Below are 25,661 nucleotides of genomic sequence, written 5' to 3' on the forward strand. Positions count from 1 at the left end.
TAATTTCAATCACCTGGGGATCGTGCACTGACATCGTACAGCACACGGATGCCTCCATCGAACTGCAGCCGCCGGCGATCAGGACAGGGAAATTTTCACCCTGCTGCACCAGCCTTGCTATAAAATGGGCTCGTGATGTACCGTGTCAATCAGCAATGCTCATTGCGCATTCTGCAGTGCTCTCGTAATTATTTTTCGCCCCTAGTCAAAGGAAAGCAAACACTAACGGCGACCTTCGTTCATCCGGCTTCTGTTTGACACGATTATGATGCTCCTTCATAGCCGAGTTACGCTTTGGTAAGTTAGTGTGATCTGTGTAACAGTGGAACTGGCGCGGCAGTCAACAAGAGTATGACAATCTTCGCCACGCAGCAAATGTGCGGACGTTTGCTGCGAGGACGTTCTCCGACGTTTCAGCGATGGCAGCAGAGATTGAAGTGACCCCAAGTTGATCGAGACTCGAAGCAAATGCCCCAGAGATGCAAGGTACTTGGTTGTTCGCCTAATGGCTGTTATTGACTAAAATAGAAAAATCCTGTCCAGCTTTCTGGTTTTTATTGCAGCTTACGACGAGTTTTCCGTACAATGTGTTGTCAATGATAATATAGGAGTGATACATACGTAACCTTAGCGACAGTGTAATGCTTCTAAAGTAGTAATTAATCCTAATGGGGTGCATTACTTGAAATAAATAGAAGCGGATATATTGTTTTCGATAGATTATGTTACAATATGCAATGCATTATATGCAGTTGTACAAAAAATCTTGAAAACCATTCAAGAATTGGTCCGAAATTTCTGGGTATGGCGGCAGCTTGTGCGCCCAGTTTCCGGAGATAACGAAATTGCATGTGGCAAGTAAAAAAGCCGCCAAGCGCCAAGGAGCTAAAGTGGGCGGTTCTAGCTAAACTTGTGGGTAACTAAAAGAAATAAGGCTACACTACTAAACATAAAAATATGTAAAATGTGAAACTGTATAATATCCCTCTGAGAATTATATACAGGGCAAAGGGTAGCTGCCCAAGCACCCAACTAAAGTTAGCGCCGAACAGAAATGTTTCCTGGCATTGCAGCACCCATTATTCTCAAGTTTCCACCCTAGGACATGGCAAAACACGTAAACCACGTGAAATCTATAATAAGCACGGTGATGAGTGTATCTCTTGTTATTACATCTAATTTGTAGTTACCGGTCATGGCTTTTACTGAGTGGTCCAACCTTTGTCCTTGTGTGTGCGTCTTATTTTGCTGGGAAAATAACCATTCAGCATGCCGTACCAACAGCCCCAGCCTTGCCCCAACGGATGTCAAACTTTACGGAAACTTGCCGCACATCAATCCCAGCACTGTGAAAATGCTATATATTTCAAATACTGCACACTATGCATAGTGCTAGCAGGATGGGCACAATCAAACATTGTTCACGATATGAAATGACAAGCATATGCGGATAACATTACCAGGTTCAGAAATCACAGAAAGGGGAAACTCATTAAATAAAAGGTTCTTTTGCACTGTTACTGGATAGAAAAATGCACTCCGTTCGAATACAGTTGTGGTGAAAATTCAAGCCAGTGCGTGTGTTGCAAAAGTACCCCAGTCACACTGGCAACTTTAATTTTGTAATGAAGTCAGTGTCGATACGGATGCTGCAGCCCTGTGTGAAATTAATTTCCTTTCACGAAAATGCCCTAATATTCAAATTTATTGCAAGCACAATTACCGCAAGCTAATATTCAAAGTTTATTTGTGCATATGAGTACATATGGTTTTGACTACATGGTACATCTGTTAGATATGTTAGGTTTAGACTACATGGCATCTGAGTACATGGTCTCACGGGCATGCTAGCTTGACCATGCTCTTCGCTAACGTGCTTGGTTACTGCTGTTTACATGCAAAACCGACCTCATTTATACTATATAGTTTGAGCTAGGTTCGCGGTTATCGTGAGCCTAGCTTTGAGACTTTGCATCTTTAACCGAGTAAATGCCAGTAGCGCCTATACGTATGTAGGGTGGTCAGCGGTGTTCGAGCGTGAAAAGTGCACGAGCGGTTTCGTTCAGAGCAGCGTGCATTTTTCGCATTAAATCATGTCTGGCGGCACTTCTATGCAGTCTAAACTGTCCAGCGGCGCAGCACTCACTTAGGGCAGTATCGTCACGTCTTCACAGCGTTTGCTTGGAGTATATTGTACACGTCGAAAAAGGTCCAGTACCTGCAGCATCACGAACGTAGGCGAGAAGTTCGCAGCATTCACAGCACCGGATGCTACTAGTTCCGGCAGAGCGCACCGTGGAAGCTCCTCCGTGGTCGTTAGTGGGCGGCGTTTTCCAGCTTATTAGGATATATGGCTCACTCGTGGCCTTATTGTCAACCTTACTGTCTGTTGATAATAAGAGAAAGGTGCGGTTCAATTCAAAGACTTAGGAGCGGTGAGCTGCGTCACGCCGCCGCCGGCGATGGATATAAAGTTGTGAGCAGAAATTTGCTTGTATCGCAGCTATTACTGCTACTAGCGACTCGGTGCGGGTCAAAGATCGCCAAGAAGGATTCATTTTCTGCTTTTCTTTACTGTAGAGATTATTATTTACGAGAAAAACAAGTTCTCGAACACGTTTTTGACGCCGGTGACAGCAGCGCAGCGGACGCGCCGTAAAGGTGCTGCTTGGCGCTGGCGGCTTGCGAGAGGAAAAGCGTGGTGCTGCCTCCGGCTGCCGCTTGAGCGAAATGCTGTCGTGTCAGGTGACGACTTTCTAGAAGTTAAGTTACAAATAACTGCAACTTCATTGATGCCGCTTGAGATACCGCATACCATCGAAGTGCACCAGCTGCAGACGAACGCCTTCGCCTCGCAAGCACTGAGAGCGAGGGTAGCTATTCAAGTGTACGCATCGTTTCTAGTTGGCGACAGCTTAAATCTTGTCCATATTAAAATAAACGCTCATGAAATTAGGATAAAATTTTCAGAACATTGTAATTCTTAAACAATATATAAATAATATGCGGATGCCCTGGTGTCGAGTCTACACACTCGCCTGCAGGACCAAGTGTAGTGAGTTCGCCAAACTCACTTCGCACCGAGTGTGCTCAGCAGCGAGTGTCATTGAAGTTCATTGTGTGACACGATGCGAATGACATTAAAGGCGAGTCTCACTCGTTGAAAGTGACACTAAACTTGCTCGTCTGACAGGGGTATAATCCTTCGTGATTCTAAAGTGTGTATCCAGTGCCATTGCCTCCTCTAGAAAGATGCCTGCGGCATCGCTCGCTTACCCATGGAGCCAGTGTGCCTTCAGTTGCGTGCGGTCGTAGAGAGATGGCGCCAGATACGCCCCTATCTCTGCAAAGGGGGTTGGAGTGGTGCGGTGTCGAAGCGGTAACGGCTGTTCAGAAAGCGCATGCGCAAATGCGTTTTGCAGGCGGGCGCCGTAAGGATCGTTAGATACCACTTCAAGTGGAAAGGAGAAAAAGGGAAAGGTAAGGGCAGCAGGTTTTCGGTGCATACAGCAGACATCTTTCTCGAGGAGGCGATGCCTGTGCTCTTTAGCATAGAAGGTATGTCTTTGCTTTTCTTTGCACGCGCTTGAGTTGTAGGATATGTTTTTTATATGCGGGTTCCATACAGCCGCCGCAAGTTTAGCTCTAAAATAATTTTTAGAGCTCAACTGAAGGACTCTGGTGAATTATTGATACTGTGTCAAGATACTGCAAATACTGCCGCTAAAGTGTTATCCCGCTGTTAATAAAACGGTGCCAAAGAGGAAACGTGATATGCTGCTGGGAAACATTACTTCCATGTGCAGTTTACTACCAAATGACATTTCACAAAACGAAGCGCAGTTGCCGAAAGAGAGATTCAATTTGCTTTTATGGCACTGGGCATATGTGCCGTTGTTTCAACGTGTATATAGCGGCGGTAATAGACGCTTTGTGCTCGAACAAATCAACTGCACGAAAGGATCCCTTCTGCATGAGAGAAAGGCCGAGGCAGCGCTCTCCAAGAGACCTTACTTAAATCTGACAAGCAGTACCAGCTAGCGATAAATTAGTAATTAAAAAGGATCAGCAGCTTTAGTCACAAAGCCGCTCTGCAAATATGGCGGCACTGATTGACGAACTCGCGGGCTGCTCCCACCGCGACTACGTTAGAGACCCCGCAGAAAAGCGGCCGTCGTTGGCCGTGAGCGAAAAATACCCATGGAGCAAACAACTATTAAAATGTTGAGGTTAACGCCAAATTCCTTAGCGACGTTAGTGTAACCAAAAGAAAGTGATTAAGCTGAGCAGAAATGTGGTTCTTTTTGGTGGGGAAGTGAATCAAACTTTCGGATTTCCAAACGGCACGAAAGCTCGTTGGTACCATCTCAACAAAGCTGCAATGTGTGATGCAAGCAGGATCCGATAACCCTTTATACTATTCCTCACGAGATGCTCTATGGCACAAGCCGTCCACATTTTCTGCTACCTGTCCGTAGTGCGAGGAGAGGACTCCCGAGGGTAACAAATTGGACTCCAAGGGAAGGAAAGCGTAGCAGGGGGCAAATGAGATGGGTGGATGAGGTTAAGACGTTCGCAGAGGTCAAGTGGATTCAGCTAGCACAGAACCGGGTCAATTGGAGGAATGTAGGAGAGAAAGATGCTCTGAATATAACCAGCCCCTATATATAAATAGCATTCATTGATTACAAAAAAGCATATCACTCACTCGAAACTTCCGCAGTCACACAGGAATTGTGAAATCAGAGTGTATATGAGCCGAACGCGAAAGTGCGGGAAGATGTCTATAGTGGCTGCCCAGCAACCATATAGTTCTGCATAAAGAAAGTAATAAAGTCCTAATTAATTAGGCAAGGAGACCATCTCCCCAGTATTATTCACCGCTTACTTAGAGGAAGTATTCAGAGACTTACAATGGGATCAGTTAGGAATACCTCAGCGAAGTAACTCAGGGGATAAATTGCAAAGAATGATTGATGACCTAGAAAAAAAAAGCAGTAAGTTAGGCTTATAAATTATTTATTTATTTATTACAGACTCCTTCAGCGCCCGAAAGCATTATTGCAAGGGGGGGGGGGGGGGGGGGGGAGACAAAACACATTGATAGAAATGCCATAAAAATAAAGAAAATAACACAAGTGATAATGCAGAAAGAAAAACATGCATCGAAATGGGACACCTGCGCGACGAATAAAGCGATGAAAAGACTCAACAACAAACTGATGAAGAAAACACATGCAAGAAAACTGCGCGCCACGTCACAGATCTAATAAAAAAGCCCAAAATAAATTTTTCGTGCAGCACTCAGTGATGCCAGCTGGCAGTCTGTTCCACTCATTGATCGCTAGTGGAAAGAACGAGGTTTTATATACATCTGTCCAGCATTTCATTATGCAAACGACTAAGGTTATGTTACACAGCCTCGGGAAGGAACAGCAGTAGCGAAATACTGGAAGTGGCAGGCGAATATGTCTACTTAGGACAGGTAGTAACCGCAGATCCGGACAATTAAAGAGAAATAACCAGGAGGATAAGATTAGAATGGAACGAATTTGGCAAGTTTTCGCAGATTATGACTAGCAGCTGATCGGTATCGCTAAAGAGGAAATTGTATAACAGTTGCATCTAACCTGTCTGTCCTCACCTATGGGGCTGAAACGTGGAGTCTAACGAAAAAGGTTCTGCTTAAGCTGAGGGCAACGCAGAGAGCTATGGAACGGAAAATAACGTTAAGATATAGGAAGCGCGCAGAGTGGGTCAGAGAAACAACTCGGGTTACTCACATTCTAGTGAAAATCAAGAAGGCGACATGGGCAAGACATGCAGTACGAAGAGAGGATAAGCAATGGTCGCTGAGGGTAACAAACTGGATTCCAAGGGAGTCGAAGCGTAGCAGGGGGTGGTAGGAAATTAGGTGGGTGGAATCAGTTTAAGATTTACTTGCTTGAAAATGAATGACCCAGGGCGGCAGTATACTCTAATCCTGGTAACCCATAAAGCTGCTGTGTCAGCGAAGTATGGCTGTTCACTTATCATCGAGGTGTCATCTTCCACAATCGTGCCTTCACTGAAGTGTCTGCGCGACTGTTCTGCTTGCAGCCTTAAAGGCGCCATCTCAAGTCCCCAAGCTTCCTTGCAGCAGTGGTTGCGGTCATCGAACCTATCGCTAAGTATCTTTCATTGTTCCCCCAGGTTACTCACACTCATTCGACAACTTTGACCTGCAACCACTGCTGCGGCTATCTCAATTTGCGTCACTGTGTACTTGGTGTTTACCTTTTTCACAACCCCAACCAATGCCGAACTGTAAAAAAAAAGAGAGAATTCGGAGGCTGTAGAGTGCATATTTTGGCAGCGTAAAATTAAGACAGGACTAAAGAAAGACAAGGGACAAACGCTGAACTTCAACTGATAGGTAAAAAGAGGGATCGTTGTTAATTCTCTACGTGCTGCTCTCGCAAAGTCGTGTGCACACTTTATGACCATCAGCGTGCAGGGCCAGATCGAACGCCTGAAAGCCGCTGGCTACCCGAATGAACTCCTGGCTTCGGTAGCGAATAAGCTGTTGCGGGAAGTGGAGAGTGAGGAACGAGGGCGATCACAACAATCCAGACGCCAGGAAACAAGGCCTGTTGCCGTTTCTTACATTCATGGTTTCTCCCACCGTCTGAAGAAGGTTGCAGGGAAGTGCGGCGTCCCTGTCGTCTTCTATGCTCCTGAAAAGTTGTCGCGGCTTTGCCCTAAAGTGAATGGGCAAAAGAGTGGCATTGATGCATGCACGAAGAAGCATGAGACCTGCTTCGTCCCCTCTATAACGGGATTAGTCTACATGATTCCTCTGTCATGTGGGAAAACCTACGTCGGACAGACAGGCAGGTGCATAAACGACAGATTGCGAGAGCACCGAAGAGCAGTAGGATCCCTTGTAAAGAGGAGTCATTTAGCCTTGCACTGCAGCCGTTGCCCTAGCCCCACCAGTCCATCATGCACCCCTGCGTTGAGCGACACACGTGTGCTGCGCAGCTTCAAGCAGCAGTTGAGCAGGGAGATATTTGAGGCCCTTGAGATTCACAATCAAGGTGATAATTGTGTTAGCAGTAGCTCGGTTGTGCTGTCAACCAGAGCTGGAATTTTTAAAGAGGAGAATGACACGTGGCCATAGGTGATGGAGGCTCTAATTTGTTCGATAATGCAGAGGCGAAGGTTTGGGAGCATGCGCTCAAGTGATGGCGTTGAAACATTTTTGTATATATTGATGTTACGTCCATTAAACTATCAGTTGAAGTTCAGCGTTTGTCCCTTGTCTTTCTTCTTTAGTCCTGTCTTAATTTTACGCTGCCAAAATATGCACTCTACTTATCAAGGCCAACTAGCCCGTCTTTCTACGTTAATTAATCGGAGGCTGTGTTTCAGGCAAAGATGAGTGAACCAGTTAACCAACTAGTCGCAAAAGTCACTGTCAAGCTTCAGGACTCTAGACTGGATGTAAATGGATTGGATAAGGAATTTTCTGACATGGATGCTAGCCTCACACTATTTAATGATACGGTCGAGAAACTTGAGAGCAATCAAGTTGAACTCCTGGCCACTAACAAAGCCCTTAAACTGGAGAATGAACTGCTAAAAAATCGCATCGAAAATCAGGACCAGTATTCAAGAATCAACAATTTTGAAATCAAGGGTGTTCCATGCACCCAACGGTAGGACTGCGCTGCAATTGTGGCGTCTATTGGAGCGAAAATAAGCTGTCCTGTTGGCACTGCCGTTTTTAATATTGTTCATCGGGTACCTGCATAGTCAGGGCAGAACGTCATTGCTCGGTTCATTTTCCGCACTAAAGAAAACGACTTCTTAGAAAAGGCTCACAGGGCACGGCTGGACAGAGGTAGCTTCGAAGAAAACGACCATGAAAAACTTCTCAATAGGAACGCTCAAGAAAGAAAAGGGCTGGCTATATCTCTGGACGAAAAACTGCGGCAGAGAACAGCCACGTCTTTCGTATAAAGCGGTAGTTCAAGCTCACTTATACATCCCGCCTTATCCAACCTAGTAACCACTACCTACATAGAGGCCGATTTAACCGATCACTACCCTTCTTTTTATTCATTTGGATCACTGTGCTGACCAGGTTAAGTATACTGGCTCATTAAAAAAACACGGAATGCTGGATTATTCCTTGAACACATTGAAAGTGTTGACTGTTCACTAATTAAGGATCATGAAGAAGCTGAGGTTGCATTTAACCAGGTTTTATAGTCATCTCAGAGGACACTCGGCAGACTTGCTTTGGGGGCACAAAGAGCCGCTACTAATGAAGCAGTTCAAGGTTATACGGAATGGGCGACGTTCGAAGCGAGGGAGGCAAAAAGTAAAGGGCGTTAGGAAGAACGGTTGAGGCAAATGTGTGAGAAGCGCTAGGTGGCAAAGATTTTCGGGTACTTGTACCGGTGAAGTATTGATACGACATTGAGGAGAAGTGGATTGCTTGCAAATAAAAATAAATGTCATAAGGAAGAAAGCGATACAAAATCCACCTTGAAACAAAAAGTGCGAACCCAGAAAATATCCATTGGCAAAGGAGAATACCGGACAAACCGACGATAGAGCTTTATAGGGCGGCTAGAGCTGAAATTCAAAGGGAAATTAGTTTTGACATTAGTGCTTCACTGTTCGAGACCAAGGCTGCGTGCTTCAGGACGAAATGCTACTGGGAAACGTTTGACAGCACAGATGACATTTGATGCTGCATGCAAAGCACGGAAACGATATTCATTATAGAATGTGAGACAATTCAACCACCAGAGCAGAGATTCAAGAAGCACTGGAGCAGTCATGGCGTGCTGAATTATAAAATAGTTGGTGGTTTATTGGTAGAAAAAGTCAAGACAGTAGTTTTGGATCGGGCAGCGCAAATAATCAGTTGATTAAAAGTATTGAGCAATCAATGTAGTACGAGCTAGGTAACACTTTTTATCATCCCGTTCAAAACGGATGCCAATAATTATCTATTTATCTATCTCGGAGGTTTTTCCCGTTTACTCCAACAGAATCCCCAGCAGCGGCTCGCTTCGAATGGTTTTGCCTTTGCGGATGATTATATTTGCACGTAATCAAAATATTTCGCTCCTAGCGATACTTGTGCGCCTCCATCGAAACCCGGTCGGTATTCGAAACCAGGTCATTGGGCTGCTCAGCAACGGAACGCCAAAGTAGGAACTGGCTTGGAGATAAGAAACGAAGGCTACTTCAGCTATTTCTTTGATTTCAGTCTCATGCACTTACCTTCACCGAGTCCGAACGGGCCAGCAGGGCGCAGTCTGCAAACAGACAAAGCGTTTCTTTTAGAGCGAGGAGCTGATCTACCCTTACTCTGTGGAAAAAAGAAGTTATCTCCGATTCGTGTCACCACAAGCGCAATTCGTCCATCGACATCTTTTTCCTCAACAGAGAAAAAGTGTTCTCTGTTCTTTAAGGGAACCGCAACAAATCCGTCTGAAAAACGTAGTACTATGGAGATCCATCGTTCACATCACGCACGTATGCCTCGAGAAGGAAGTCTTGCTTCTGTGCAATAAAAAAGAAACTCATCCACACTTAGGCAAGGAATGGTCCGGGAAAGCTGGGCATGTTGGAAAACCCAGCACTGTCGGATATTCTAGCTTGTCTCTTTTTCTAGGTCACTCACTTAAAATAAAATTCATATGCGAGAGAAAAGCCATCTGGATATTTCATGTTCACGAGTGCGCGTCGTCTGCTTGGTGTCCTCTTGCCGTTTTTTCTCTCTGTCGGGGCCTGTTTCGTTTCTCTAGTCTTGCGGAAAGGGGTCACCTACTCGAGGCGAGGGCTGGTTTTACGTGTGATTTGGTGCAGTGAGTGCAATACTTTAACGAAGGGCTATCGACTTGCAGCGTACGTTGTGCCCTCGAGATGCATGTCTCTAGGCCTTACATGCCAAGCAATAAAACGCAACATTGTTTACTATTGCATACAAAATCTCAGGACAGACATGTAACGTGTTTCTATTCAAGCTAAGCATGCGCTTTGCACCAGCGACACTTGTACGAATGAATCATCATCATCATGATCATCTATTTTCAACATGTCGTTGGGGGTCCCCAGACGCAAAAGCTGTTGAGAAACAGCTTGAGGGTGCCTGGGGCCCGTAAAAGGCAGCAGCATGCAAAGCATGCCTGTACATTAGCATCTAAGACAAAAATCACCAATTTTGTTTTTAGTGTACATGTCAAGATTACAAGCAAAACATACACAGATCACAAATATCGCTAAAAAGAAAAAGTAACAAAGAAAAGTCAGCACCAAGAAAATGAACAAATCATCAAAAAAGCAGCCGTCATCAGTTAGGTAACAAAGAATTCGCGTATTTGCCTCCGGGTAGCAGTCATGAAATGGACACCTTGGTTTAAAAATTTGTTTAGTAAAAAAGGTTACCTTTTTAGGGACTACAACAGTGATAATACAACGCGCGAAAGACAAAACCATTGATGGGGCCAGTCGTGCGCATCCTGCAGCCTGTTCCGAGGAGGATGTTTCTGCCAAATACACACACCTCGGTTGTTCTATAAGAGTTCTGCCATCGACAAACGTGCGCTTTCGGTAAAAACCTAATAGTAGTATATGAACATCCGCTATAAGGGCAAGAATACGGAAGTGTGCTAATTGAACAGCAAAATCAAGGCAGAGTGCAGCCTCACAAGCCACAGCAAACGGTCCCAGCAGTACGCGAAGCTCTCCTGTACTAGGGCGAGGGTATTTGGTTGAGATATTACAACTGCAGTAAGATGCGGCAGAAGATGCTTTAAAACAGAAAATTCTACCTTATCAAGAAAGCATAAACATCTGCGAGTATGTGTCCCATTACACTATTACGCACGCATAAGTGCGCATTCAATATAAGAAAATGTGGTCATGTTTGTAACTATAATATTTCATCCAGCAAATCAATCGCAGTGTGTTCCTATCACGTTACCCTTAAAAACGGCGATGTTGCCGCAAAACATCGTGTTTATCACAGGCGGTATTCACACCATTCTCATCAAAATACACTAATTAGCCAACGGTATGGATATCCATCTTCAAGTTTTTGACAAGACTTCCGTCCTTTTAAGCACCAGCCGCGGTGCCATGTATTGCTATACGTGGTCGTTTTTCAGGCTACAACGTGAAAATTCTGCGCTCCACATCGTTTCTAAAGGTGAAAATGATATGTTGCTTTCATCTATCATCCTCCTACTTCAGCAGACACACGTACCGCCTAAAGGTCGTTGTATGTTCATTTTTCGGTCGGTTCTGCACGCGTGCGGGCGCACATCGACGACCGGTTGTCACCCGTTAATAACAGTTTATTAACGACACGCCAGTATTGGAGCCCACACTCCCAGACACCCTTGGAGTGTGCAGGGGTAGCTTTCCCGATCTCAAAAGAGATGCCCTCGACTTGGGTGGAAAGCTCAGCCGGAAGTCAGCTACCTGTACTGTCAAAAGGGGTGGCCGTTTGGTCCCCAGCTTTCGCTGGTTCCAGCCAGGAAAGGGTCGTAGTCTTAGTTAACAAACAAGATAACCTTTATGCACAGCAAGAGAATATACAGAGGAATTCACACTAATAAGAATACACAGGCAGGAGGTTCACAGAAAGGCAATGCAAAGCATGCAACCAGAAAGGATCTAATGACAAGCACAGATGCTTCAAAACACTGAACAATACGCGGTAGAGTCAGAGCAAACAAACAAAAAATTGTTCACCGGGCACTGTCGCAGACCAACGTTTGGAGGGTCACGATGAGCGCCGCTTACTAGCAGATCGATGGGCTTGCCGAACGTTGTCCCTGGGAGCCGTGCAGTAGCACTTGCTAACTCGCAGCAACACTGGCTCTAACAATGGCTGGCTGGCTGGCTGTACCACTGGCTAGCCTGTCGAAGCGACGCGACCTCAATACATAGGGCACGCCGTGTCTGTCACAATGCGGCAAGACAAGCGCGCACATACATGTAACTTTCACTATTCCTCTCGCCGAGATGCGCGTCATTTAATAAAAGCTTCGGCCAAAACTTCTTGAAAAATCCGGTTGCTTCTCCGGCCGGGTGAGTCACCATCGCCGCCGAGTGATGAGTAGGGGGTGACGCCGATGAACGCAAGGCTACGCGCCCTTCTGGCGAGGAAAAGGAGTCATTTCTCCATCATTTTGGAACCCTCTAGGCGACGCCACGCGCGTGCTTCCTTCGCGATGACTCAACGTAAATGTGCGCCGATTTTGTGACCCCGGTCCGCAGGGACCAGCACACTCCCACATCCATCGTTCGGAGAAAAGTTGACTCAATCTCAACTTTTTGCCCGCACGACCGGATCCACACCATCCGCAGAACGACCGGTTTGCAGCTATTGGCTGTCCTATAAGTGGCGTCTCCAGCTCCTCCTCCTCGATCTCGCCAGGCAACATGGTCGCCAGCGGTGCGAAGGGAAACCAATAATGCTTAGCACGCGTAGCTAATGCTAGTGTTCTTATCGACTGTGAACATTTCCCTCCAAGTCTGGGATTATCTGCGCAACTGTCATCTGTATTCCCTATCCCAGTGTGGTGTAGCGAAGGTGTTCTCCCTCATGAAGAGACAGTTGCAAGCACTGCACAATTTTTCTTTCATAATAGTAATCACAAGTGCAACTGTCATCTGCGCTGAGCTGACAAGAGTCATCTTCTAACCGACGAAGTGTACGCAGTACCGGTGTCACAAAGTGTTTATTTGGAGCTGTTTGTGATTATCGCAAGTGTTTCTGATACCCGCGAGGATCTTCACGGGCGACGGACACTAGCAGCTGTTCACGGTGATTATCCTGCGCACGAATCTGCTCCACAGCGCATTAAAAATTGCTCGTGCATGTGTTGCGAAAGTGTTGACGATTTGAGCGAGTGCCTGCTAGCAAGGAAGACCACTGTCCGCGTTTGCGAAGTTCGTCACACACTCTATTTTCCCAACGCTGAAATTGGCGCCTTACATCTAGTTGCACCCGTTCCGCTGGCTGCAGCGATCGCGAGAGAAACGAGCGCACGACGTTGTTTCCGCGACGTATCCGTCAACCACCATTGTTGATCGCGGTTCGTATGTTTACTATATGCTTGAAAAATGCTGGGCGTGCGCCGAGGCCTCCGACATTGTAGGCACGCAAAACGACGTTAGCTGCTAAGCTGTCTTCGGTTTGCGCTTTGTGCTGACATGGGTACTATGAAAATATCTGTGTACTTTCACGGCAGCTGTCACTTGGAGAGTACCTTCCTGTTGATTTATTTTTATTTCCTGCTGGCTATGTGCACCTGTGTCTGCAATAAGTGTCTGTGCAATGTCGGTCAACTGAACTCCTGCATGTGATGGGCTGAACGTGTTATCACATCAGGTATTTCTCAAAAAAAAATATTTTGACGCGATGCCAAAAATGTAGTATGGCGGGAGGTTACGCTTATGAAAAAAGTCAAACCATATGGAATTGTGACTCTAGACATGGACACTGGTGTACGTAAGCAGGTTGAGCTAAAAACATATTTGGTTAAAAAAAGCAAACAACATTTAGGAAATTATTGTGAATACAGTCTACTTTCTTCATCCATATCTCGGGTGAGTTAATTTCATTGTACAACTCCTTAAACAAATGATATGATGTAGGCTTTATACTGATATGATGCTGTTATGAGTTGCACACGTTGGGTCCCGTACTTTCTGCTTTGACGGCTCTACTCTCCACACACTACATGCCAACTCCGTTTTATTGGTATCCAGTAGCTATTAAGCTGCATTTCTTTGGTAAGGTGCACCAATTAAGGTATTTTCGACGCCATCACAATCAGATGTCATATGCACATGGCCGTGCCTATTTGCAGCTTTCATTTTGCTGCGAATACCTTTATTGCTTGCCTGCGGAGTTATATTGATGGGGGGCATACGCGAAGAATTATATTTTCCGATAGTGTAGGATGCATGACAGATTTATTTAGTCCTTGTTGCATTTGTCTCATCCCTAATTTTTTTGCACCTTGCAAAGTGATCGACTGGGTTTTCTGGTACACATATCAGCTCACACTTGTTGTATGGCCACCGCAGGATAATACCTGCACATGATCTCATACCACATTCGCAAAGATTACGTTAACTTTTCATCCCGTGTTAAGGTTATCACATCGTTGTTGGCTCCAAAATACTGATGTTGATTCATTCTGAAAGCCTTGAAGCATAAATATAGCATCCGACTTGTTGACACTGAGGTCACATGTAAATTAATTTGAATTCATTCCTTTCCTGTTTGGATTCAATTTGCTGCTTGCATTCACAGATTCTCTGCTCTAGTTTACACCTATGCAGAGTGTTGCCTTAGCATTGCAGGAAAGCATACATATAATGTTATAACAGAGTCGTTACAATCTAAGCGGGCAATTTAATCCGTTTTGTGCAATGACTGCAAAATGAGCTGCCAAGCCTTGCAATAGTGACTTACTGCTAAATATTTTAACATAAGAAAAAGAAGTGATTTGGCAACCAGAGATTGTGAGAAGGACCCAATGTGCCTCACAGTTCATGGGTTCACAAAAATATTATGCACAGTGCAATGAACGGTATGATGAAAGTTTCACAGAGTAGCAGCCATATGTGATTCAGTCTTACTTTCCTACTCAAATACTAAGAACCTTAAAATCCCTCACACTCTATAATAAAAACCTCGCTATATCCCAGTGGCAGTTTTGTCTATATCCATTGCTGTGGGTATTTAAAAAACATGCATGGGTCACAGGGCCCTAATAGGCTCTCGTTCATTGTCCAAACAGAAAACTTCCTTGTTAATGAAGTGTGAATGCGCTGAAAGTTTCATCTGCAGAAAACATGTTCGTAATATGAGTTGTGCATGTCCATATTAAAAGGGTGTATGTTAATGAGGCATAGCTCTCTATGTGAACTTATTTCTTTTTTTAGTTATAATAATGACACAAACAGCCAGGCTGCGTGTTTTTAAACTGTGCAATTCAAGAAGAACATTCCTCTCTGGAAAGTATGCAAGATAATTACAATACTGTGTTTCATGAAACAGAAGTAAAACATTTGTAGGCTTAACCTGCTCTCAATAGTTTACACAACATATTAAAATTTGTCTTGCGAAGCTGGCAAAAACACTGCTAAAGGACAAGGACAGTAGGAAAGAATAAATGTCATTGTGCTAGGTAGCAATTTTTGTTGTTCTCCTTGTGTCTTCATGCAGTTTCATCTTGTTTTTCCGCCAGCTATCCCTGCAGCTCAATCGGATCAAGCCCTTTAAAATTTACCCAAGATGATGACAGGACAAGGTACAGGAAGCATTGTGTATGTACACTTGCAATACACACTGTATAGTTACCCACTCCATACCTTCGCCCAAAAGTGTGTTTTGCTGATAATTACCCATTTACTGTGGGAACTGAACACAGACAAAAATGCATAGTCGGGATAATACTAAATGGAGTTTTTGGTAGATCAATAACTTAAAAGAGGCAAACTTCAAGACACAACACAGGATGCCAGTAAAAGATGCAAGCCACCATTGTCTTTCTTTTTCCTCGGAGTTATTTCGCCTATCTTCAACTTGATCTTTTCCAAGTTTCTGATGCTTGTTGATATTATATTTATTTTGTTCTTCGAAAAGCAAACTAACAATGAAAGAAGCTATATTAGGCTAAAGATGTTATTAGTCCGCAACCAACATCACTTCTGAAAGTTTGAGGTATTGAAGGTAAACACATAACTAGCGATGTTCTCTTTTGCCTTGTGCTTTTGGAAAGAGAATCACCGTTACACACACCCTTACTATTTTTACTTTCCAGTAAGCTGGAAATATTACTGCAAAGCGATGAGAGAACACACACGTATGCATGCTGCACACACACTTAAACGGCTTAATATTTCATCTTATTCTATGGCATTATGGTTTCATCCTGGAAATATGTATTTGCAAGTTCTGCTTGAGATGACAGGTTTGCTTGCAGTAACCACAATGCACAGCTACTGTATCCTCCAAAGGCTTGTCACCCATAACATGTTTTCTGAGTGGTAAAACGAACTTGCTGCCAGTCGTGCCCGGTCCTCTGGTTGCAATGATTGCCGCCAAAGTGAGTGCAGAACATTATGCGTAGGCAAAGGTTATACTTCTACTGGCTGACCTCTCCCCCTTTCTTTTTTTTTTATATTTTACTCATTTCCTCCTGTACAGGGAAAATATTCGGCAACAAATATTGGCACATAGTTAGGGTATTAGAGTTTTCATTCATGTCTTGCAAACATCTGGTAAAATATCGATTAGTGCAAGGCTGCCTTTATTTTTCAGGAATGTGATGCTGTCCCATTAGGTGATATAGGCTTTAGTTGTGTAGTTTTGTTTTATTTTGTACTGCCTGCATGTAGTTTCTTAAGGATCTGCTTCTGTATTTTGTCTCTATTCATTGTGGTCTGCATACATTGCTTACTCTTCTGTAGACTTAGCCTTTCTTTATGTCAGCTTTTCATTTTGTGGTTTATTAGGAGGACTTCAAAATTTAGGTGTAAATTTGGTGCACATGCCTAGTCAAGTAGTAGTTTTCACCCGCATTGCCACTCCAGAACTGATTGCATCTCTAGAAGAAATAAACTGAATTAAATTGACCCCAACAGAATAACTTGTACCTAGTGCCTGGAAATTTAGTATCAATGGCTGCCTTTTTTCTGTGCTTAGAGCCATCAATAGGAAGAATTTATTTACGGCGTTGAACCCAGAATGGCAGGAAGGCTTTTTGTATTCGTTAAAATCTTAGTAGCTAACCTCCTAGCGACTAGATATGACTGCAGTTTTGAATAGTCGGACCCTTGTAAACACCTCGCATCCAATCATATGCCTCGACCAGTCAACAGTTGAAGGCTTCGTAGACACATAGTGTCTGCTTTATGCCTCAGCCAATGAGCACCTGAAAATAGAGCAAGTTATAAAGCCAAAAATTATGCAAAATTGAAGACACCTTGGTGCAAACATCTCTGTCAGCTGATTTGGGAAACGGCTTACTGGTTTTTATTTATACTAATTTATCTTGAAGCCAGTCATTGAAATGTTTATATGGTATTAATCATAATAAGGCTCTATAATGAAACACCAGACTACGCAAGGCATGGAATTGTATTTCATGGAATTGTATTTTGTATACCTTGTATACCGCCCATCGGAGGAGAGTGTCCCAAGTGGCGGTCGCGAGAACTAGCGGCGCTGCAGTCAGCTCTTGCTCCTTGCCGGGCGTGTTTTTTCTGCTGCACGCGGTGCGAAAGCATGGAGCGGCCAGCACACACGTAGCTTTTGCGTGCTACCGTTGCACTGTGCATGGCTGCAGTATAATTATAACTACATTACGACAGTTTTGGGGACGCATTACCTTGGAGAACGCGTTTATGTTATGCGAAAATCATTTGTTAATGCAATAAAACAAGTGTGAGCGCCGTCGGCTTGCTCACGTGCACTGTTTCATGCGTTACTCCCTGGTCTGTGTTTTGTAGTAGGTTCTTTCAGGGCATTGATCCTGTCATGCAAACAAATTAGCCAACTTTTCAGTGCATAGGAGCATTCTAACTTAGAAGGTAGCGCATTGAGTGTCACGTTTACTACTGCGGTGCGCAGATTGCCTCAATTACACGCAGAAATCTGCTAGCCTGGGCAGCCTGTCCATGCAGTGCATGAAGTCTGGCTTCTCGCGTCAAACGATATAGTGAACACAGATTACGCATAAACGGCCTCCATCGTCGCCTAAACAGAAGCCCTTTTCTTAATGTCTCACTTTCGAGGTATGGCGTGGACGATATAGCTCCGGATCGGCACCTCGCACTCCCGTATATCATCATCATCATCAGCCTGACTATACCCACTGCAGGGCGAAGGCTTCTCCCATATTTCTCCACTTAACCCGGTTCTGTGCTAGCTGCATCCACTTCACCCCTGCGAACTTCTTAACCTCATCCACCCACCTAACTTTCTGCCGCCCCCTGCTACGCTTTCCTTCTCTTGGAATCCAGTTTGTTACCCTAAGCGACCATCGGTTATCCTCTCTTCGCACTACATATCCTGCCGATGCCCATTTCTTCTTCTTAATTTCCACTAGAATGTTGGTAACTTGAGTTATTTCTCTGACTCCCGTATAATGCAATGTAAAAAAAAAAACATTTTTTTCTTTGTCGTCTAAAACAACGTAAGATGTGAGATTCATTTAATGAGTTCACCAAAAGAGGAATCAGTGAGGATGGGCGTGTGCACTGCGAAATGAAATGATTGAACAAGCGCATGAGTCTATTAAAAAAAAACTTATATTTCGAGTAATCTAATCGCGCCCTTGATAGATTCCCCTCCTCCTTTATACACACACACAGAGAAAAGAACAACGATATAATTTTATTGTTTGTAGGGGAAGTTAATGCAACTTCAAACTAGCACTGGAGTGCAGTTTTAAAACACGTACGATATTCAAGGTATCTACAGCGCAGGAAAGGGCATTAGAAGTGAATTGCATGAACCTAAGTTATTTATTAGGACAACAAAAAAAAATGGAAAAATGCAATATTGTCAACAACACTAATGTAGAATACTAATGAAATGCAGCAAACAACCAGAACTTGACTTCATCAACATAGACAGACATCGCAAGGTTACACGCAAATAAGAGGATAACATATACTTTTGGGAAATATTTCAGTGGGCAGCATAATCCCTCGTGTGTGTGTGTGTGTGTGTGTGTGTGTGTGTGTGTGTGTGTGTGTGTGTGTGTGTGTGTGTGTGTGTGTGTGTGTGTGTGTGTGTGTGTGTGTGTGTGTGTGTGTGTGTGTGTGTGTGTGTGTGTGTGTGTGTGTGTGTGTGTGTGTGTGTGTGTGTGTGTGTGTGTGTGTGTGTGTGTGTGTGTGTGTGTGTGTGTGTGTGTGTGTGTGTGTGTGTGTGTGTGTGTGTGTGTGTGTGTGTGTGTGTGTGTGTGTGTGTGTGTGTGTGTGTGTGTGTGTGTGTGTGTGTGTGTGTGTGTGTGTGTGTGTGTGTGTGTGTGTGTGTGTGTGTGTGTGTGTGTGTGTGTGTGTGTGTGTGTGTGTGTGTGTGTGTGTGTGTGTGTGTGTGTGTGTGTGTGTGTGTGTGTGTGTGTGTGTGTGTGTGTGTGTGTGTGTGTGTGTGTGTGTGTGTGTGTGTGTGTGTGTGTGTGTGTGTGTGTGTGTGTGTGTGTGTGTGTGTGTGTGTGTGTGTGTGTGTGTGTGTGTGTGTGTGTGTGTGTGTGTGTGTGTGTGTGTGTGTGTGTGTGTGTGTGTGTGTGTGTGTGTGTGTGTGTGTGTGTGTGTGTGTGTGTGTGTGTGTGTGTGTGTGTGTGTGTGTGTGTGTGTGTGTGTGTGTGTGTGTGTGTGTGTGTGTGTGTGTGTGTGTGTGTGTGTGTGTGTGTGTGTGTGTGTGTGTGTGTGTGTGTGTGTGTTTAGAGGGAGATGAGCGTTAGCGTTCCTAACTTCCGCTGACCATCTTTTTTGGCATGTGATTTTGTATTCCTTCAACAGCAAAAACCATATTTGCAATGATTTACTTCAATGCATGCATTGCGCTCATCTGCTTGGTTGGTAGCCTATCTTGAGCTCATTCAGAAGCTTGTAAGCTTTTGTAGTTGCCCGCCTCACAAAAAGGCAGTTACGAAGCCGTTCGCCATATCATACCTCTGTCCAGGCAGCAGCTTGACGTACCACCCAATGCAAGTCTGGAAGGCCCAGCTTGTAGATGCCGATCTAGATCATCTTCTGAGCTTTTTAGATGCTTACCTTGTAGCAATGAGGAACAGCTTGATGAATCGTGAAGAAGCGATAAGCTACACTCCCATTCCTCCTAACTCCCTAATTACCCCAACAGCGGCCGAGAGTCACCCCTTCAATCAAATAAAGGCTTAATTCATACATATCTTTTTTTTTCTTTTTCTTGTCAGCTGCCGCAGCTCGCTGCGTTTTCTACGCCGCATGCTCAGTTATTTTGAAGATGTTTGATTTTTTGTAATCATCTTGCTTGTGGAATTTCTCTGCAGTTCTTATGATGTCTCCTCGCTTCGCATTACCTCTCAGTTGTAAGCCTCGTGCACAATTTCGCTTCATTGGCATGCTTCAGAAAAGCTGTAATCAACGCTCAATTCACATGATATGAGAACTTTATACGCAACATATCATTGCCGTGACTATTACCCGCTCAATGGCAAAAGTCTTCTCAGCAAGCAACATTTCTCGCCCTCATGGCTCGTCTATTTCCTCATCGCGAAAATACTCGAAGTTTCTTCGAATTGCTGGCACTGCGACGAACTCAAAATCATCCAAATCAAAATCCGTCTGTGCAACTCAGCTGTCCGATTTGCGCTATGTACACTGATAGGCTTCTGGAATCTTACATGTTCTCTACTGGCACTGCTGTCGAAACACACGAGGCAGCGCGATTATTAGGGTGCTTTCTCTTCGGTATATAATGCTTTTTTTTCGTTCGAAATATGTGCCAGCAAGAAAATAAAGAGCCTTGCTACACGAACTATCACGAGAGTGCTTGAATATAGTTCCTTTTCTAAATGCAGATCAGAAATTGTTCACTTCGAAGTAAGTTATATCTCTTATGTGCAGAGCTTGTGCCCACATATTAATCTCGAGGAAGTCTATCAGTGACACGAACAAATGACGGACTTCCAATTCGTTTCAATGGGCTTCGTTGCACACGGTGCAGACATGCAGGCAAGCATGAAGAGGCCTTATGTTAAAAAAAATATAGCAGAAAGCTTCATCTTAAGAGAGGACGGGCCCTTTAACGCCCTCTCTTCATTCCGCCAATTTTGGGCATCTAAAGGCTGGTACATAGTTGGCAAAACGTACGTCTATTTTTTGTTGATTTTAGGGTAAAGACGCAGCATCTTCTTGGCGCACAACCTACGTTTACAGTGAACGGCATAGAATTGGAGGCACACATGTCGGCGGCTTGAATGCCTGTCAAAAATTGGACTGAAACTGGAAAAGAAAGTAGATGCTAAATAAGAAGCAAAAAAATGCATGACAGCACGCTGAACGCTGCGCAATGAGCGGCTACGTCTTATTTATTTACGAGGTGACTTGCGCCTCACCATATCGCGTAATAAAAAGAAATGAAACCGAACAGCAGAACGTTACTAGAACGCTGGTTCTGGCCAGCAAGTCGGCAACGCTGTCACAGCTGTTTCACGGAATTAAGTTTCGCATCACACAAACGCGTTCTCTGAGGTAACGCATGCCGTCGAAAACAAAACAGTGGTAAGGTACTCATAACTGCACTGCAGCCATGTAGAGTGCAACGGCAGCACGTAACAGCTACGTGCGTGCCGGCCGCTCCATGCTTCCGCGCCGCGTGTAGCAGACGACGCACCCGGCAAGGAGCTAGAGTAGGGTGCTTCGATACAAGCACCGCCGTACAGGGTGGTGACACCCTTCGGCATGCCCCGCGCCGCCCCTATCTCCGCGCTCGCCATCTTGGGGAAAGTCGCTTCGTGCCGTTGCTGCGGAGTGTCCGAAGCGGTTGTGCTGTGCGCTGGGTGCTGGGCGATTCTACTGTGCTCAGTCGCGAAAACTAGCATGCCAGGCTGTTGTGTTGCATTGTGCGCTGGCTCAGCAAAAAAAAAAAAAAAGGAGCCTGATGTTTTCGTTTTCCATGGGATAAGAGACGGAGAAATGTATGGGAGGCGAAAGTGAAGCGTGAAGACTGGACGGCGAATGGCAACGCGAAGATCTGCGAAGTAAGCCACAATACCTGTGCTGCTTTTAGCATCCATAAAACTTCTTTTGAGCGAATAGGTGCATTTCGATTGTGTAAAAAGGTCTAGCGCAGACACAGACACTAAAAAGATGACACACACTCAAGCGCTTGCGTATGTGCGCATGCCGTCTTTCTTGCGGTCTGTATCTGTTTATACGAAAGCGTTTTACAAGATATTTTTGTACTTGTCTAACGCAGTTACCCGCTTCTTTTTGAAATGACATTATCTCACGCCGCTTCACCCATCTATCTGCTTGTAAGCACGAGCTTTGTGCGGTTTTTGGCTTCCCAATCTAGCATTGTGCGCAAAAAATTTTGGTCTGCCTTCTCAACGTTGAAGCAGGTCGAAGTATCGGATTGCCTGACATCGGGAGTAGCGAGCTGTGCTTTTTAAGTGTTAATTTTGAATTTTCAGCGTACTAGAGGGCTTATAAGTTAAATATATGGAGAATTGCGTCTGCTATGTTGTAGTAACTCAGGAAAATTTAGTGTAACTTTCAGTGAATGACACTCGACTTTAGTATCATTCGCATAGTGTCACACAATAATATCTGTTGTTGAGAATCTGCCTTTCTGTGTTCATAGCCGCACCAAGAACGGGTGGAGAAGGTCGAGCCTGGTATTTGTCAAAGGAATGCACCATTGCGGCCTTTCGATCACTCACCTTTGCACTCGATCTTGAAAGCTGGTGGCAAATAACCGCCGAGGCTTCAGATTCACACAGATTACATTCCCTCTCTTCTTCTCGGGAGAAAATACAATGGAGAGCGATGGATGGCATGTCACCTCGCGACAGAGTAGGAAGTGAAACGCAGTTTGAAACAATTATTTTGGGCACAAAAAAAAAACACCCCGTGAGTCGGCCACGCTGGAATTTGGCAAGTGGGCTTATCGCTAGTACAACATTTCGTGAAACAGAGATAACAGGTCCTCTGAAGCTGTTTTATTTATTAAATTATACACAGGAGCAGTTTTTCGCGAGGTTCTTGAGATCCGAAGTAATATAAAAAGTTGGGTTCATATGAAAATTAAGTCGTTTTAAGCATGATTGGCAGCTAAACAAGTCTCAAAGAAACTGCTCTCGTGAGCTGGAAGGTGTAGCGGCATCATCTTGTGAAAGCGGTCGTGAGGAAGCAAGGTGCTTGCGCAGTACAAGTTCATCCTGAATGCAGCTTTTCCCTTCCCTGTATAATTAATTACGCGTCGCGAGGCGATGTTCACACCCTGTTGTCCCCGCAAGTAATCGTCTGAAGTTAAGCCAAATTTAGGTGAAGCTAAATTTGACCGCCTGACACCCGAACTAGTGCTGTCGCTTGATTGGCATCCATGGAAAAGTTTTGCGATCGTACATGTAAATATCGCATTGCTTCCATAATGTTTTTTTATGGAAGCAATGCGCTACATCGAGTACCCTAAGCCAGAGTCAACGGCAGCGCCGCTAGTTCACGCGATCGCCACTGTGGACACCTCTCCGGGCGGAGCTGTGAAACTGAGTTTGTTCTAGCCGGTCTCGAGGGAGAGCGCGCTTCTCTTCTCTTATGGCCACTCCAATGGGGTCTGTTACCGCCGCCCGCCGCGCCTCGGTGGGGTCGCCTCCGCCCCACTGCTGCTCCTCCGCTTCAGCCGTTCACGCGCAAGGGAAACGCGCTCGCTTTTAGCTTCGCCCGCGGCAGTTGCAACCGGCAGGTCCTGACATTTCGCTCCTTATGGTTTATACAAAGGCCGTAATCAGCATCGAACATTTATCGTGTACGAGGAATAAAATACAGTCAACAATCCGCTCACGCGCGCGCGCCTTCGTCAGTGCGGCAGCGCACGGTCGAATGCAGCTTCGGGCACACTTCAGCATTTTTTACCCCCACGTTTTGTACAAAAATAAATTTACCAGGCTATGCAATGTGCCTTTGAATGATGTAAGCAGGTGTAGCGCGACCTGACGTGGGTGCATGGTGAACTGTTGGGTGGAAGTTCTCAGCCCAACCACTACCGTTTTCGTTTCGATCAGAAGAGGCACCGGCAAAAATTCATGGCGCGTCTCAGATTCAGAGTAAACAACAAAAATTTACTCATATAGTAAAAATTTCACTTGTCTAGTGGAGTGGGCTGTTCTAGCTTCGTTCAAAACATATCAGTCGGTTGAAAGACCGAAGATGTATATGTAGTGTCGCGACTACTTTTAATCAAGGAAATGGGCATGAACAGTTAAGCAGAATCGAAAAGAGCGGCAAACAATAAAAAAAAAATTGCCCTTCAAAGTTACACATTGCACGCAATATTCATCAATTCATCAAAATGCGACCTGCGTCTACAAAATTCAGTCTCAAAATCTTCCTGCAAGGCTTGTACGTATAAGGAATTGGCCTCTCGGTCTTCTCTGTCACTTTCCTGGTATAATTAATTGAGGAGGAGAATTCTGAGAAACTTTTCAAACATCAAAGAAGCGGACCTGTTAACATAAATGTTGTCAATTCCTTTCGGGCAACTCAGTGTTGAATTCTCAAATGCTGACTGAATCAGGATCTTAAGTACTTCGAGAACATTTGTGTGTAGTAGGTACACGGCAGCTTTTTCGAAAAAGAAGAAAAAAAGCTTGTCCAATAGGGCAACAAGCTCTGGTTTCGGATAATGTAGTCCACTAGAATATTGTCTTCGTAGAAGAGTGTACTACATGGGGCTGCTTCTTTCGCTAGTTTCAAGAAGAATAGCGCAAGCGTCACACCCGAAGTTGATTAACTATACAGTATATCCAGTGACGTAAGGTAAATCGAAATATGTGACAGTGGAAAATGGGATGGTAGGAGACGCATCACTTCCTTCAGTGCCTTGATTTTGCTCTCAGATAAAGCGTCCGTCTTGACAATGTAGTCATGTGCCGCTAGCTGTTACGGCCCTCGCATCTAGCATATGTCATTTCCTTTCGCACATTAACCTTACTTTCCCGGAGAGAGCCTCAATGGGTCGCTATATAGGGCTTGAAATGAGTCTTCAGTGAGAGTGTCCTTCTTTAACGCTTTAAAAATGTCTTGCATACTTTCGATATAGCAGGTGAACTCATTTGTAAGTCATTGCATCGAGTATCACCTTCATCATTTTTATCCTCTTTTTACCACTTCGAGCACAAGTGGTGTCATGAATATCACACCATTTTTTATTGTTTTCATAATACGCTTAATATCATGTAAAATTTTCATTAAAACAATGTATTGGCAAAATTAAAATAATGTTTATAATACCACACATTGGTTAATATATGAATTGTAATAGCACTTAAAACTCAACCCTACAACGTTTACTTTGACTGGTATACTAATACTTTCTATCATGCAAGCATTTTGCAATATACATTACATTTTTATGAAATTATTTTCGTCTTAGGTGCTACATGAATGGTTTCGCATCTAGCGCTAAAGACGGTTTTGCTGTAGCAGACGAGTTGCTGTCATGTTAGCCTTGAGGAAGCTTCGATGTGATCACTTTTCATTCAGTTTTTTTTGTTCCTATTCTTGTACAGGCTTGGGAAAAATTCAGATTAAAATGGACAAAAGTAGCTACCATGCCGCAATGTATGTCATGCTTGTCGAACGTTTGCTGAACGACAGTGTTTTTTATATCCGTTCACGTGTGTAGTATATTGACGACATGCCGCTGCAGCATCTACCTTCTGTGTTCTTTCATTTCGGAGCTGCACTCACCACGAAACTCGCGAGCGACAGCGCGAAACCAGGCAAAAGCCACCCGCACGCCGCTGAAGCCGACGCGGAGCGCACAGTGAGCAGGTCGCGCCCCTTGCGGCGGCGGAGAGCGTAACTCAAGGAGAAACGTTCCCATTCTTCCCGCGGCGATTGAGAGGGCCTTAAGA

The 25,661-nt window shown here is 44.6% G+C and overlaps 1 protein-coding gene across 5 annotated transcripts in view; it reads right to left on the minus strand.

Annotated features, from left to right (window-relative positions):
• Nucleotides 1-25,661, minus strand: part of LOC146206929 (solute carrier family 15 member 1-like) — a 413,844-nt gene that overhangs the window by 378,139 nt on the left and 10,044 nt on the right. For all 5 annotated transcript variants that reach the window (XM_084596447.1, XM_084596907.1, XM_084598780.1 and 2 more), the window contains one exon: nt 9,283-9,317. Coding sequence is in view for 3 of the 5 variants with exons in the window: in XM_084598780.1 (XP_084454906.1) it covers nt 9,283-9,317 (35 nt within the window). In the remaining 2 variants the exon portion in view is untranslated. The remainder of the gene's footprint in view (nt 1-9,282; nt 9,318-25,661) is intronic.

This window comes from Amblyomma maculatum, chromosome 1 (genome assembly GCF_055883805.1).
Source record: "Amblyomma maculatum isolate TAMU_Amacu chromosome 1, ASM5588380v1, whole genome shotgun sequence".
Lineage (NCBI taxonomy): Eukaryota > Metazoa > Arthropoda > Arachnida > Ixodida > Ixodidae > Amblyomma > Amblyomma maculatum.